At 41.7% G+C, this 15530-nt stretch overlaps 4 protein-coding genes across 4 annotated transcripts in view; 2 read left to right on the top strand and 2 right to left on the bottom strand.

Moving 5' to 3' along the window:
- Positions 1-2012: 2012 nt before the first annotated feature.
- grhpra (glyoxylate reductase/hydroxypyruvate reductase a) lies at positions 2013-7175 on the top strand. Its single transcript, XM_014007928.1, has 9 exons — positions 2013-2221; positions 2514-2644; positions 4304-4376; positions 4452-4568; positions 4700-4788; positions 4876-4977; positions 5115-5250; positions 6249-6379; positions 6493-7175. Exons 1-9 carry the CDS (start codon positions 2157-2159, stop codon positions 6612-6614), a joined length of 966 nt encoding a protein of 321 aa, XP_013863382.1. The 5' UTR covers positions 2013-2156; the 3' UTR covers positions 6615-7175.
- Positions 7176-8101: 926 nt separating this feature from the next.
- Positions 8102-10000, bottom strand: LOC106514230 (zinc finger and BTB domain-containing protein 5). The gene has a single exon (XM_014003393.1). It carries the CDS (start codon positions 9998-10000, stop codon positions 8102-8104), a length of 1899 nt encoding a protein of 632 aa, XP_013858847.1.
- Positions 10001-11409: 1409 nt separating this feature from the next.
- tomm5 (translocase of outer mitochondrial membrane 5 homolog (yeast)) lies at positions 11410-13002 on the bottom strand. Its single transcript, XM_014007916.1, has 2 exons — positions 12788-13002; positions 11410-11803 (listed from the first exon to the last, which is right to left on the bottom strand). The coding sequence occupies exons 1-2, from the start codon at positions 12906-12908 to the stop codon at positions 11769-11771; spliced, it is 156 nt and encodes a 51-aa protein (XP_013863370.1). The 5' UTR covers positions 12909-13002; the 3' UTR covers positions 11410-11768.
- A 41-nt stretch (positions 13003-13043) lies between these two features.
- Positions 13044-15530, top strand: part of LOC106517186 (FERM and PDZ domain-containing protein 1) — a gene marked incomplete at its 3' end in the record, with an annotated part of 23206 nt that continues 20719 nt past the window's right edge. Inside the window, 1 exon segment of the mRNA XM_014007908.1 lies at positions 13044-13888.

Here is a 15530-nt window from a genome sequence, read left to right as displayed (position 1 = left end):
ATAGATAGATAGATAGATAGATAGATAGATAGATAGATAGATAGATAGATAGATAGATAGATAGATAGATAGATAGATAGATAGAAGAAACGTGACTAACATAATTTCAAACTGAAACAATTCAGCGACTCATGCAAGGCATGGCCTTTCAGGAATGAATCACTTTCTTTAAGAAAAGAGATGATTTGAATAATTTTATATTAACATGCAGAATTCATTAGGGGAAAAAACAGACTCATGACAGTAAAATAATCCCACAATAACAATTAATTAAATCAGCAAGATACATCTCATTTTGTACTTTGTGTTGACTGACCTCATGGTAATCGTTCTGAGATTTTTCAATATAAGTAGTAATATTACATTGCTGACGTCCCTACAATGCAGAGCTTTACAGTAACTAAGTACATTCCTACTTTGTTACAGTGGCCTACTTAAGAATTGTTTTGAGGGTTTATAATTTTAACAACTGTTTTTTAAACAGCTACTTTTACTTTGTTACATTTTAAAGTTAAAATTTATACTTTTACTTCTTTACTTTAAAATGTAACACCTAGTTGTTACATGTGTTCAAACTCATCATGAAAGATGTTTATGCACTCTAAAAATGACGAGTTGAATTTACTCAACAAATTCATGTCAACTGGCTCCACTAAGCCAGAGCAAATAATATACATATATTGCTCAGTTTACTCAACCTGGCTTAGTGGAACCAGTTTGGTTCAGTAAATTCAACAAATTTATTTATTAGAGAGTGTGTTGATATACTTTTACTTTTCCAATTTTTGTGAACAGTTTTATGACTTTTATTTAAGTAGTTTTCTCATCAGTGAAATGTATTTTTACCAAAGTCTTTTTCTGTTCTTGTAATTTTACGTGTACTTGTTTTTTTCCCAAGTACTTTATAGACCTCTGCTACAATGTGATATTTGTTCAGATTCTTCAGCCACTGAATTGAAACTGAAATGATACTGAATGAATTTAGATTAAACTAATATATAGCTCCTAATTTTTAGGCCATTAATCAAGCTGTTTATCATCGTTTTTAAACACTTAATGTGAAATGCATTGGATTTAAAAGTGAGATTTTGAAACATACAGAGTAGAAAATACTGCATGGTCTCAGTGGTTCCCAAAGTTGGGGTCAGGACCCAAAGTGGGGTCCTGGAACATCAAGGTGGGGTCCTGAAAAAGGTTTCTGAATTAATTACATTTTTGTCTTATTTGTTACAAATTAATGAGGTTAGTATATTTAAAATGGATAAATGTAGTATAAAAATATTGTTACTATGCCCATGTTTTGTTGACCTGATACAAATGTTTATCATCCAAAAATAGTTGGGGGCACAGGTCTCTGCTTCTGTTATTTTGTGGGTCAAAAGCTGAAAAGTTTGGGAACCACTGCACTTTGGTTCCCAAAGTTGGGCTTGGGACCCAATTATGGGTCATGAAGCACCTTGGATAATCTCCAGAAATCAATTTAAAGGGTAATAAAATAATTGCTGATGTAATATTTTCCCTATAACTATTACAAAAACACAAAATAAGTATAAATAAGTATTTACATTTGTGTAGAAGCTGTTTAGATTGTCAAAAAGCCTGTGTTTTTAGGGTTATTAACAAAGTTTGTGTACTCAGACCAGTAATATTTGGGGTCACAAGTTTTTGCCATGAATATTTTTGTGGATAAAAAGTGGATAAAAAGTTTGGGAACCACTGGTCTAGGTCAGTGGTTCCCAAACTTTTTATCTTCTGACCCACAAAATATTCATGGCAAAAACTTGTGACCCCAAATATTACTGGTCTGAGTACATGAACTTCGTTAATAACCCTAAAAACAAAGGCTACACAAATATAAATACTTATTTATACTTATTTTGTGTTTTTATAATAATTATAGGGAAAATATTATATCACTAATTACTTTATTACCCTTTAAATTGATTTCTGAAGTAGGTTACCAGGTTTCGCACGCGGGGGGTTAATTKTTCGCGCATGCGCAGTACAAAAAGCACTTCCTGTGTTCTGTAGCGGTGTAGCTCTCACTGACAGCTGCAGCAGTTCAAGGTGCAATCTTAACAGGCGACCATTAGCCTCATCTTCTGTCCAAAGAGGACCTTTGATTTAATACAGGACTTGGAGCTGTCGGCGAACCGATGAAAGTTTTCATCACGAGGCGCATCCCGCAGGAGGGGCTGAAGATCCTGTCCTCAGCAGGAGTGTACGAAGAAGTTTTTTTTAACGGTTAACCCCAAAATCCTTGTTTCACATTGAATGAACAGCACATTAAACTGATGATAGACTTTTGTGAGGGTACCGATGTATATAGATTATATTTTTCTCCTTACATAGTGAAAGAGAGTTGCAGGAAGAGCTATTTTGAGTAAATGATTAAATGTTAAAGGCCACTGAGCCTCCCACACTTAGCTTTCAGTAGTAAAAATGTCAGCCTATGTTCTATAATGAGTCTAAATCAGGCTAAATAAACATGACTTTATGGAATATCTCCACAGCTGTGAGGTGTCTCAGTGGGACTCTGATGAACCTATCCCCAGGACAGAGCTTCTCCAGGGAGTTCAGGGAGTTCATGGTCTGCTGTGTTTGCTGTCTGACCAGGTGGATGCAGAGGTTCTAGATGCTGCAGGTACGCCTCGTCTCTCTGACTTGACTGCAACATTGCACAACTGCATTATGCTTTACTTACTGCTATCGCCGTCAAGACTTTCAAATATTGGCTGTCGTCTTCTTGAACCATTCTGTAGCAGAACGACGTTTTAAGGGTCAGTTTCATACATTCAGTTTGTTCTCTGCATTTAAAAATAGTTTTCTGAGACGTCTTTGCATCAATGGTGAAAAGTCTTGGCACGGATGCATGTTTCACACATGAGATCAGTTTTATTTACAGCTGTTTTGCACACCTCTTCCATGATTTTAAATATTAAATGTTTAAATTTTTTAATAACAAACCTTCTTCTTACTGTGTTTGTGTCATAATGTACTTCCCCCAAACATTGGGTATGACATATTGCTATCAGACTATATATCAATTTTTTAATATTAACTGAATTAAAGTTATTTTATTAAACTGACATTCTTTCTCCCTGACAAATATATAGGCATTTTCTGCAAAAAGTAAACACAAATATGTACCATACTATATGGGGCAGAGCAGGGTATAAGATAAGAATAAGGTAGTAGTTTTTACAGTTGAAGCTACATAACAGAATGTTGTCAACTATTTAAACTTGAGTTGGACAAATTTGAAAATCAAAAATTTAGACTTAAAAAAGTCTTTAAAACAACCAGATGTTCATCAAAGGTCTTAAATTTAATTTTGTCAAGTCTTAATTTTTTACTTTCGGTCATTCCCGAGAAGCGTTAGCTGCATAAATAAACAGATTAAAGCGCCGTAATCAAGACGTTGAAGTGCTGTTTGCTACCGGTCTTGGTACGTGGTTAAACTACAAATCCTGTGATAACTGCAGGCAAAAAACAGCTGTTTACTTCCATGTTTTASACCTTTTTTGCTGCTACAACCCCCTGCATCTGTCGACTTGTTCAAAAGTTTAGTCCTGTCCACTGCTTGTTGTTTAAACATGGGAAAGTGTGCGGTCCACAGAAGTCAATGTGAAGGTCTCAGACATGATCATTTCCTTAAAATAATTTAGTGTTCTTGTATTAAAATTAAGTATTCTTTAATAGCTAAATTGATAGCAATAAAAGTTTATGTTAACACTTCTGGGACCATTTGAATGTTTCTGTTTTCTGTTTGGTCTTAAATGTCAGTCACAATGATCTTAAAATTCTTGAAAATGTCTTAAGGGGCGGCTGTGGCGGAGTGGTTAGGGGAGTCGTCCTGGAACCAGAAGGTCACTGGTTCGATCCCCCGTCCAGCCGTCTCAGTCGTTGTGTCCTTGGGCAAGACACTTCACCCACCTTGCCTACTGATGGTGGTCAGAGGGTCCGGTGGCGCCGATGCATGGCAGCCCCACCTCTGTCAGTGTGCCCCAGGGCAGCTGTGGCTACAGTGTAGTTTGCCATCATCAGTGTGTGAATGTGAGTGTGAATGGGTGAATGTCTGTTAGTGTAAAGCGCTTTGGGGGTCCGGAGGGACTGAAAAGCGCTCTATAAGTTCAGTACCATTTACCATTTAAATTTAACTCACTGAAACCTGCATGAACGTGGTTGGACTTTTTAATATGGATTAGTCTTTAATGCTGTTTATTTGATATTTAACCTAGTGATTATAAATAGCACAGCGGTGACTGTGTTTACATTTCATCTGAGCTGTCTCTGATTTCAGGTCCAAACCTGAAAGTAATCAGCACCCTGTCTGTGGGATTTGACCACCTGGCTCTGGATGAGATCAAAAAGCGGTGAGTTGGACTAACAAATCCCGATTTGCAAAAAGTTTAAAGGACATTTCCAATCATTTGGTTTACTCTACCCAGTGGGATACGTGTCGGATACACTCCCGACGTCCTGACCGACGCCACTGCAGAGCTGACCGTGGCTCTGCTGCTCGCCACCGCTCGCAGATTGCCGGAGGGCGTGGAGGAGGTCAAAAGGTCAGCCTCACCAGGTTATTCATGCAGGCTAATCGTGTTTGATATTTGTGCTTCTGTTACTTTTTAACCCCAAAAGGAAGCAAATGCTTTCAATCAGTGACACAATGGACGTACTGTTTTGCTCGTCTCAGTGGCGGCTGGAGCTCGTGGAAGCCTCTCTGGCTGTGTGGTTACGGTCTGTCGGGCAGCACTGTAGGAGTCATCGGACTCGGACGCATCGGTTAGTTTTATTACGCTTTGTTATCTCAGGGTGTATTAAAAAGCTTCTTGAGTTTAAGATTGGCTTGTTGAAAATGTTTGCGTTCAGGGATGGCAATAGCTAAGAGGCTCATGCCCTTTGGAGTGAAGCGGCTGCTGTATTCTGGGAGATCAGCCAAACCACACGCTGCAGAAGTGAACGGAGAGTTCGGTGAGATGGTGTAGAAAAGCGTGCACCTCAAAGTGGGAATGAGCACAGGGGAGGCTGAGTCAAACAAAATCAAGAATCGAGGTTTTTGCTGATAGATTTGCACATTTAACCCTCTGTTTGTACCTCCCGCCGAACAGTTCCCCTGGATACACTTGTGTCTGAGAGCGACTTCATCGTTGTTTCCTGCTCGCTGACACCAGAAACCCAAGGCCTGTGTAGCAAAGCTTTCTTCGGCAAGATGAAAAAAACGGCGGTCTTCATCAACTCCAGCAGGTGGGATTTCAAAACGACACACGACGACTGACGCCCCACCTTCTGGAAAGCACCTAAAAGCGCTTTGTTATCCCTGAAAGGGAACGGTGAAGCGCTAATGTTTGTTGCACACATAATGAAACTCTCAGAAAACGATGACAGGAAAAGCCTCTTCAACTGGTCACCTTTTGGAGTCAGCCCAGTTCAAGGTGGCTGCCACAGCTCATCAAATTTAGTCTAAAAAGTTTCTACAATTCAGCGAATTTTATAGATTTTTCAGCTGAACTTTGGTGCGGTAGCAGAAAGTCATTCACACCCAAGATATTACATGAGATAGCATGGTATTATCAAAATTTTACCAAAATGGCTAAAACTTCTGCCATTTTTTCACATACAATGAGCTTAGTCTAAAACAACGATGTATCTTTATTTAACAAGTATAGAAATTAGTGTTTAATTATTTATTTTTTGTAACAATTCTTCTTTGCAATAAATCTTATAATCGGCACCCGATTGGTACCTTGGGGCAGTGTTTTTAAATCCTGGTCCTCAAGGCACACTGTCCTGCATGTTTTAGATGTTTCCCTGCTTCAACACAGCTGATTTAAACTGATTAGCAAGCAGGCTTTTGTTGAAACTGCAATCATCTGAATCAGGTGCTAAGAGCAGGGAAACCTTTAACATGCAGGGCAGAGTGCCTGGAGGACCAGGGTTGGGAAACACTGCCTTGGGTTACCAGATGCTTGAAACAAGTGTTGATAACAAAAAACGCTGTTTGGCAGAGAAAATCTGGCAAACTGTTCATTTGCACAATCCACACTCTACGGCTCATGCCACAAATGCATGTTCCTTACAAATGTGGCACTATTTAAAAGGTAATTTAACAGGCTTTCCAATGGTATGAGATTTATTGCCAAGAAACATTGTTACAACTAAGATGTAATCTACCAAACATAAATGTCCTTATTTTTGTGCTGAGTATACATAAAGATGGAGATGTGAGAAACTGTTTGTTTCAGAGGARCTGTGGTGAACCAGGAGGATCTGTACGAGGCTTTGAGAAGTGGACAGATCGCTGCAGCCGGACTGGATGTCACGACCCCCGAGCCCCTTCCAACGAACCACCCTCTTCTTACACTGAAAAACTGCGGTAAGTAGAAAACAAGTCACAGCAGTCAATTTATTTATTTTTATCYCCCAAAAGCGAGACGTTAGGCTCTAATTTGAACTCTTACACTTTGTCCCATCTCTTGTCTCGTGCAGTCATATTACCACACATCGGCAGCGCCACTTACTCCACAAGAGGTGTCATGTCAGATTTGGCTGCTCGAAACCTGCTGGGAGGCTTGCAGGGCTCAGACATGCCCAGCGAACTCAGCTTTTAAATGACACCGACGTGCCTTCTGTCCCCACTGGCCCTGAATGGATGACAGAGAAAAGTAACGTATAACAGAGAAGAAGTAGAAAGGAAAACTAACACTTGATGTGCAGGAACCAGTTTGGGTGTCTTAAAAAGTTCATTTCACTTCGACACACTTAATACTGAGTTACTTTTGTAATAAAGAAGAAGCAATTTGAGGAAGGAAACTACTTTTTTTTGGTCATTTTGTCTGTTTTAGTTCTTAGAAAAAGAGGCTAATGAACCGAGAAGCAGCACATTTTTGTTTTTCATCAAGTTCAATACCAATCTTTGTAGAAAAAAATAGCCAAAATAGATAAAAGGCTTTATTTTTTTTTCTTATCTACTTTCAATGTGATGCTTAAAAAAACGAGTCTTACATGTTCTGATCAGCACTTTATTTTACTTTTTAATGCTCTAAGTCTGCACTCACTAAACCCTCAATCACCCCAGTTTGATATCAAGCATAAATATACTTCCAAAAAATGTATTTTTTTTATTAAATTACCCCTTGATAAAAACACATTAATAAAATTTACCAAATACATTTACTCTCATGACTTTTTCTACAACATCTGCATTACAAATAGAGTTGGGCATAATCTTATCGTGTGCAATTAATCGTCAGAAAAACATTAAACAATCATTTTTTTGCACTTGACGATTAATACGATCGACGCCACCAGGCAGAGTCCGCTCGGTGCTTCAAATATGAAGAAAATATTACATAATAATACAAATATTCACATTACAAAAAAAGGTTCTGTAATTTATTTATCAACGCAATTTAAAATTTGATGTATAGCCTGAAGTCTGTAATTTTGACACAATTTGGAACAGATTTTTATGAAGAGCAAAAGTTTCCAACTAAACTGGTCATGTGACTAGGACATAATAGTGTCCAGGGAMTCCAGGGGATTAATCGTCAAGTGAATCGTTATCAGCTAAATACCACAATTAATCRTAATTTAATTTTTTTGCCAATATTGCCCAACCCTAATTACAAACAGTTTTGCAGTGCATTTTAACTACATCTGCATTATGTAGCGACGTCTTATTGCTTTAATTGAATGGGATACTAAAATAAAAACAACCTGGTAGGGGTGCACTGATAAACCGGCCGGGCGATTTCCTTAATTTTGGAAGATAAGGTAATATTTGGATAAGACTGGTCTATGGAAAAAGATCTGCTTCTTTTCTTCCTCCACAAAAGTCTGAAAATCAGCCACTTTAGCTCTGCTGTGAGCACTACTAGTGTCCAGTTAAAACACGTTTATAACGTTTCAAGGGTATTGTTTGATGTTTTTTCAATAAAATAAGACTGGAACATTGAAGGTGTATTAAAAACATATTGGTATCGGCCAAAATCTAAAACTGCAATCGATGCACCCCCACTTAGATTTCATGTAAGACTAAAACAAGAWCATCTAAAAGGTTTTTCTCTGAAGTTCTGACTCTATCTGGGAACATCTGCTAGAGTAGAGAGTCTGGAAGAGACTGGTGGTCTTTCCAGTTGACGCAGCTGTTTTTGGAGTGCTTATAGAGGTGCGAGGACTGGCTGAAGCGTTTGCCACACTTGGGACAGGGGTAGGGCTTTTCCCCCGTGTGGACCCGAATGTGYTTCTTGCAGTCCGTCAGGTTCATGAAGGTCTTGCAGCAGATCTTGCAGGCGTACTTCTTCTCGCCTTCCACCAGCAGCACGTGGTCCTCGGCCGCCGCTTTCTTGCACTTGGACAAAACGTCCTCGGACGCTCGAGTCAGGGCGGGTCGTCCCGCGGCCTCCGACCCGGGGGGCGCGTCTGCTTCGGCTTCCGAGCCGGGCGGCACTTTGGGAGCGATGCGGCGGAAGGCTGTCGCCCCGGAGACTTTGGCGGGCCTGGAGGTTTGGACGAGGGGGGCGTCCGGGATTAGACCCGGCCTGAAGAATCCTGTCAGAGAGCTCTGAGTGGGCTGGAGGATGATGGTGTCGCTAGTTGGGAGAAGCTGCTGCAAGGGGACAGAGGASACTGGGAAAACCAGAGAAGATGAAGAATCCGAGCACTGGGCCGACGGCGTGCCCAGTTCTTGCTTTTCGATCTGTGGACCTACATCATGAGCTGCAGGAGCATCGCTGGCAGCGGCGGCAGCGGCTGTAGCAGCGGCTGTGAGGCTAAGGAGGCTGTCGTCTTCGCCCAGAGCCCCCATCACGCTGTCACTGCTGGGGTTGAGGAAGCAGAAGGCCAGCTCAGACAGGCTGTCCAGGCCTTCACCGTCCACCGTGTCCTCATCCAAAGCCCCAGCTTCTCTCAAAGGATCTGTGCACGACGAGCCGTGATCGGGCTCAGCTGTGCTCGTCTTCTCACCGGTCGCCCGTGCCTCTAAACCGTCCGTGCAGTCGTGCAGCAGAGCTGGAGGGGAAGCGTTGGGCGGCGGATCTAAATCCGAGGCAAACGAGCAGAGATTTTCCCGTTTCACCTCGATCACCTCCGCCGTCGGTTCGTCCTGCTCCTCCTCTCCCACTTTTATTTTCACCACGTTGTCTCCGTCTTCAGCTTCACCCTTCCYGCAAGCCTCAGCTCCTCCCGAGCTGCTGTCGGACTGCGTCGGCAGCTGGATTTCTTCCGATTCCCCCTTAGCTGCTTGGTATTTCTTTTCCTCCTCTTCGTCGCCTTGGTTCCCCCAGCAGTCAGTCATCTTCGGCCAGTCTGGGGAGGACAGGTCTCCTCCTCCTCCTCCTTCCTCTGTGCTTCTGGTCACAGTCGGCGAATGCTCCTTATAGCTCCCGTCAGGCAGCCTGGTGATTCTCTTCTTGTCATCAAGCCTCTCTTCRTGTGATTTTCTCTTTTGCCTCAACGATTGTCTCATTTTCCTGCCGCCGCCTTCTTCAGCAGACTGACTCACCTCCACCACAGCGTCCTCCTCATCAGAGCCATCCTCTGTGGCTGATGTGACCCGCTGCWGCTGCTTCACTGACCTCCACCCTTTAGGCGCCGACGTAGGGAAGTTCTTCCTGGACAGGTGGAGCTTGCACGCCTTGACCACCGTGTTGAGGTGCAGGTGGGACGCCGCCAACAACACGTCCATCGCATTGGACGCCACCAAGGAGAGGGTGGAGGTGTAGATCATGTCCAGCAGAGTGGAGAAGGCCTCTGGGGTCACGACCTCGGGGTCSAGCTCCATCACAAGGGGTGCCCCATCTCTCTGGGCTCCCCCCGAGGCCTCGTCGTTGGAGCCRAGGAGAGCCCTGAAGTGAGAGCTGCAGGCGGCCAGGATGGAGCGGTGAGCCCTGAAGGTCTGGCCTCCAACCAGCACCACRCAGTCACACAGCTGGGAGTGGAGGCGCTGCTGGTTGAGCTGCTTGAAAATGAACTGGAAATGGCCTGGGAARTCCATCACAGCTTCTTACTCAAAATATCACTTTATAGTATTAATATTGAAAAAAAGGAAGGAAAAAAAGGCAATCAAAACGTTATATATCCTACATGGTGTTTTTRGAAGAGCATTGTTTGATGATTAAGCTGAGATGCTCCGGCGTCTGGGCGGGTCTGGACCAGAACACGGAGGGATGCGGGAGCCATAGGAGAGCTTTTGTCTCCAAATAATAAAACTAAAGTCACCACTTCCGTGTGTAGACTGCTAAAATAAAACCGCGGGCATAACCTCGGTAATATTATAATGTTACAGATCCAAAAAGAAAAAACTCACAGATTCGCTCCGTTTGGCATCCATTGTCAAATCCTTCGTTTGTAACTCGCAGCGTTTGAGCACACCGCSCCCTAGCGGTGAATCAAAGGAACTACAGCATCAACTTCAGATTTGAATGAATGAATGATGCTTTGATTCTATGAAGGAAAATTACAGATTTGAAAAGACTTTAAGAGAATTTCTGACAAGTCTGACTTGTTTCAGATCTAAAACCATAATTAAAATTACACATCACCTGTCACATTATAATAAGGCCTAAAGTTTCAAAGGGATCATTTCATGTTGAGAAGAATTGTCATCTTGGTTCAAACCTCAAAAACAAGGTTATGCACAATCTCATATCATGACAGACAAAGTACGTGTTAGGGATGACTCTCGGCAACAATCACCTAAAATTTTAGCACAATAGCATTAAAATTGATGGAATTACAACCATTTTTGTGTTTTCCAGTGCTTGATTGACTGGGATGGTCATTTTGTATTTAACTGGTTGTCACAGTCGATCAGTTGTGGAGCTGCTTCATGATATTTTGCCAATATAATTGACAGTATTTGACTGAGTCTCAGTCACAGTTCTTGCATGATTTGTTTGACATTAGCCAAGCCCTTGCCTTCCTTCGCAGTTCCGCTCAGTTCGAGTAAAGCGAAGGACAAGGGGCTKGTTTTAACCAGGCTAGCTTGCCATCAGTGTACACGTAGTTTTGGATCAATATCTGTAGAGTGGGAGGTGGATGGCATGACTGAATGAATAAGCTCTTTAGATACAAGCTGATGAAATGAGCTTCCTCTGCATGATGCTCAGCTTTAGAGATAAGATGAGGAACTTGGAGTAAAGATGCTGCACCTCAGCATCGATAGCAGCCTGTCGAGGGAACTTATTGAAGGGATTTGATATCCACTCTGGCCTGGGATTCCTCCTCTTCTTTTTGCCTTTGTGACCCAACCATGACTCAGCAAAAATAAATGCATGTATAAATGCTTTTAGTGTTTTTTTTTTTTTTTKTKTTTTTTTKKGGGGGGSGGGGGGCATCTTCAGTAATTCATCATTTGTTGTCTCTACAATGTGGCATCTATTGYAAAAGAAAATAMGACTTGACAAAAATGAAACTTGACATTTAATTTTAGCTGACAAACTCGACACTTTTTAAACCATTAGAACACTTTGTTTCCTAAACAGTCTGAAACAGGAGGCAGAACACAAGTGCAACCTCTGCATTTAACAAATATTTAATGKTAAATTACCAGTGGATAAAATATATAAAAATGCATGAYGAAGATGGAGCAAAACTGGAACTGAAGACAGCTGGGGTGTCAGGTGAAGAGAAGGGAAGAAAGTGGTCATCTTCTCGTGTGATGATGTGATGCCTCTGACTGTGTCAGAGGGTCCTCACGGTCTCTGATGTAGGAGATTCTTGTTGGGTGGAGGGATGGAGGATGGAGGAGCAGATGGCCTGGCTCATATGCTGTCCAACTTCTTTAACACATACGGAGCTGTTAACAGAGGAAAGTGATGACAACGTTTGATGTGACGGCTGGTAAAAATATACGATTACTGAGACACGTCACAAAAGAGTTAACTACACTAATGTGTTTAAGCCTTTTATTACAAGAGCCTGCACAGATTTATGTATGATTCAGGCGGAAACAAGAAGCCTCTAGAACAAGTCTGTGGGAACAGTGTCATAACCTTAAACTGAGGAAACTGGGTTTAGGGATGCCTTTCCACTGTGGATCATATCTCCTTTCACCAGCAGAAACCAGGTCGTGGTGGAAAACTAAAGAGACTCCAGAGACAAAGTCACTGCTAATGTGTGCTATAATTAAAACTAAATGGGGTGAAATTTTTTGCAACTCTTGTAAATATACTGAAAGAAAACACCTAAAAGCATGCATAAAGAGGCTCTGAGGCACAAAACACATCAACAARTAAAAAGATCATCAGTATTTTAATAATATTTTTGCATTAGGTTTTAAAATAATGCTTTGTTATACTGTGAAAAGTTAACTTTAACACTAGTTCTGTTTTAATAGATTTGTTTTGCGTCACAAAACTCGACATTAGTAGTTTATTATACTACTCTTTGTCTGATTAATATTAATCCTAACACATTTTAATTAGATTATGCTTATTTGAATATTTTATTATTAACATATAACTAATTCTGATTAAGATTAAGATAATGTTACCAGTTTACAATTGAATTGTGTGTAATTTTGTTGCTTTGTTAGATGTTTGTGTCTGTGGTTTAAGGTCATATGAAACACGTGTTATATAATAGTAAACCTTTAGAGAAGTTTCAAGGTGACTATTTTAGCTGTTTAATTCTTCTTTAGTGGTTAGTTTGAGATTTTTATGGTCCGAATATTAAATTCACAAGAAGCTGACTAAATATTTGTTATTCTGTATATATAAAATACATAAATAAGCATATAAATGTGCGGATAATTGAGTCAATCGTGTTAAATTGTACTCACTGGCTCTGAGCAGAGCGACGTAAATCAGAAAGTTTCGTAAAGATGAAATGACGTCGTTTCGCATTTTCTTCTTCATCTCCTCCGGGTCCATTTTAGGTCCCAGTCCTTCCAGTTTGAACATTTTTTTGATCTGTAGTTTCGTTCCAAACTGTAAATTGGAAATTCACCGTGCTCAGCTAGCATGGGAGGAAATCTGAACGGAAATACGTCACAACGGAAGTAGATGGCTGCGTAGGACGGTGCGCACCGAGGGACAAACCGCGCGACATCGCATTGTGTAAAACAAAATACAGCAATAACCCAATTCGACCACTAAGAGGTGGTTTAAACTCAAGTATTCTACAGAATATGACGCCGTTTATGTTTTTTTATTAGTTTTATTAGAAAAGATAAACTAAACTTAAAAAAGTTAATAAAAAAATACAAGCACAAACAAAACGTTTGGTTCTTTGGGACCCCCGTAACACTGGATAGATAGAGAGATAGAGATTATTATCACACTTCTGTTGCAGAAAGCCAAATAAATAATTAAATGAGTCCAAATTAGAACCTGATTATCTTGGTTCTTTGTGTAGATATGACGCCTTTTAACAGAATAGGCTACATTACAGTGTTACGACTATTTTTATTGAAAGAAATAAACAAAGGAAGAAAAAGAAACGCGTGCTAAAATACKATCCTCATCCTGTTTCTAAAATAAAAACACGAATATCTGATTATGAAGTCAAAAAGTGAAAAACAACGAGTGCTTTTTGTTTGTATACAGCCAGTGATGGAAGCAGCTGGGAGGAGAAGCTCTCACAGGGAGGGGGTGGCTTATTCTGAGCTCAGGGCCGAGGATTAGCTGAGAGCAGAGCAGTACAGTCCCAACACGATGACAGCATCCAGCACATAGCCTCCTCCTCCTCCTCCTCCTCCTCCACCATCATCCTCACCGTCTGGTCCGAGCTGGACGCCGCGGATTTTTTTCTCTCTCCCCAGGAAGCTTCAACCTCTCTCCAACACCACGGATTATATTTTTTGGGAAGGAGGGGATTAACCCTCTCCTCTCCACCCTTCAGAGACCCCCCCTGTCCGCCTGTCTCCTCCTCAGATCACGAGGTGAGTCGCTGATTATTTCCCGGTGTTTATTGTCTGATGAAGGAGCGGCTGGACGCGCCGCCGTCCATCCATCCATCCATCCATCCATCCATCCATCCATCCATCCATCCATCCATCCATCCATCCGCCGAAACGTTCCACGATGCGCGTTTCCACACCTCAGAGAGAGAATCTCAAATCCGATTAGGATGATTAAAGAAGCAGCAAAAACACAGACCTTTCGCGTTTTCTATTTTCTCTTTGTTTCGCGCACTGACCGGGCTGTGAAAGTTGGGTCAGCATGGCAAACACTGATTATTAATTGCATCTGAAGCACCGTGGGGGTCGATTCACAGCAAGTCAGCTTTCAGCCATGTTTAAATCAGCATATTTTTGCCGACACATGTGTGGTGCAGGAGGACTGGAAAACCCACGCGCAGTGAAATCTACAGATTGGTTAATCCCGGTCAGATCAGAGGAGTGGAGTGAAGGGGAGGAGGAGGGGAGGGGATGCCAGGACAACTGGGTTGTAAAACTGTGAATGGGCGTAGGCGAGGCGATGGATGGTCGTGGCCAGAAGCTGTTTCCCTGCGCTTTTGTGTGTGTGTGTCCGAGCCGTGCCGGGCGCATGACAGAGGCGCAACACAACTAGACCGGAACAATGCGGGTCCTTTTTTTTTCCTGTTCTGGGGCCTTTATGCATGACATGATACAGTGTAAGCGCTCAGAGCTAAGCAGGACGTCCCATCCCTATGTGAGCTCATGTTCTGCTTCTGGAGGTCCACATGTCCTATTTTGATGTTGCCATTTAAAAAAAAAAAGAAGTGTGTTTTGCTTTCACTATTGTGTTCCCAAGTATGTGTGTGCGTGTGTTTGGCTGCGGGCTCTTCATTGTGCTGTGACTCAGGAATGTGCGCTCCAACATGTGCATAGGTCATCCTGCTGCAGGGAATCCACCAGAACTCGCACATCAGGACTGACTTGATGCTCTGTCTGCTCCTCTGCCCCACTTACTGCAGCCAGCACCTCCTCCTCCTCCTCCTTTTCATCTTTTTTTTTCTTTGCCTCAGCTCCATATCTGCATGGTCCATCCATGGTAAACGTTGCTGCTCCAGCCTTACATTGCTATTTAGTATTGACCTTTATCCATACAGGTAATCCGATTGAGACGTCTCATTCTCGAGAAAACTGTTTCAGACAGATAAGATAAGAATGGTGGCCGACCGATAAATTTGCCAGTGAAGTGCATGCAACCTTTTAAAACAAAATGTAGAATTAAAAAAAAAAACCACCACTGGAACAGCTTTTCACTGATGGATGTTTTGTTGTYATTAAAGTGAGTTAAAACTCTTTACTGGAATTAAGCTGAGCAGCTTAGAGTCATGTTTTATGACCAAAAAAAAAAAAAGAAGCTTTTTCACCAAAAAGAAAAATTTTTTTATAGGTCTTCTGGACGGGTTCTTCTCTAATGAAACGTTTCGTCTCTTCTCCAAGAGACTTCTTCAGTCTGAGAGTTTCAGGCAAAATTCAGGCTTTTAAGAAGTCTCTTGGAGGAGAGACGAAACGTTTCATTAGAGAAGAACCCGTCCAGAAGACCTATACAAATTTTTTTTCTTTTTGATTTTTTACCTGGATTACTGAGATGCATCAGGGCATTTTTTTT

The sequence above is a fragment of the Austrofundulus limnaeus genome, unplaced genomic scaffold (genome assembly GCF_001266775.1).
Source record: "Austrofundulus limnaeus strain Quisiro unplaced genomic scaffold, Austrofundulus_limnaeus-1.0 Scaffold1, whole genome shotgun sequence".
NCBI lineage: Eukaryota > Metazoa > Chordata > Actinopteri > Cyprinodontiformes > Rivulidae > Austrofundulus > Austrofundulus limnaeus.
Note: the sequence above shows the minus strand (reverse complement) of the source record. Positions and strands in the feature narration are given on the sequence as shown.

Bases quoted from the DNA above. Each gene is read 5' to 3' on its own strand.
- tomm5 (XM_014007916.1), bottom strand. From the start codon at position 12,908: ATGTTCAAACTGGAAGGACTGGGACCTAAAATGGACCCGGAGGAGATG. The intron at 11,804-12,787 runs GTGAGTACAATT...CTCTGTTAACAG, and splicing joins CGTCGCTCTGCTCAGAGCCA to CTCCGTATGTGTTAAAGAAG.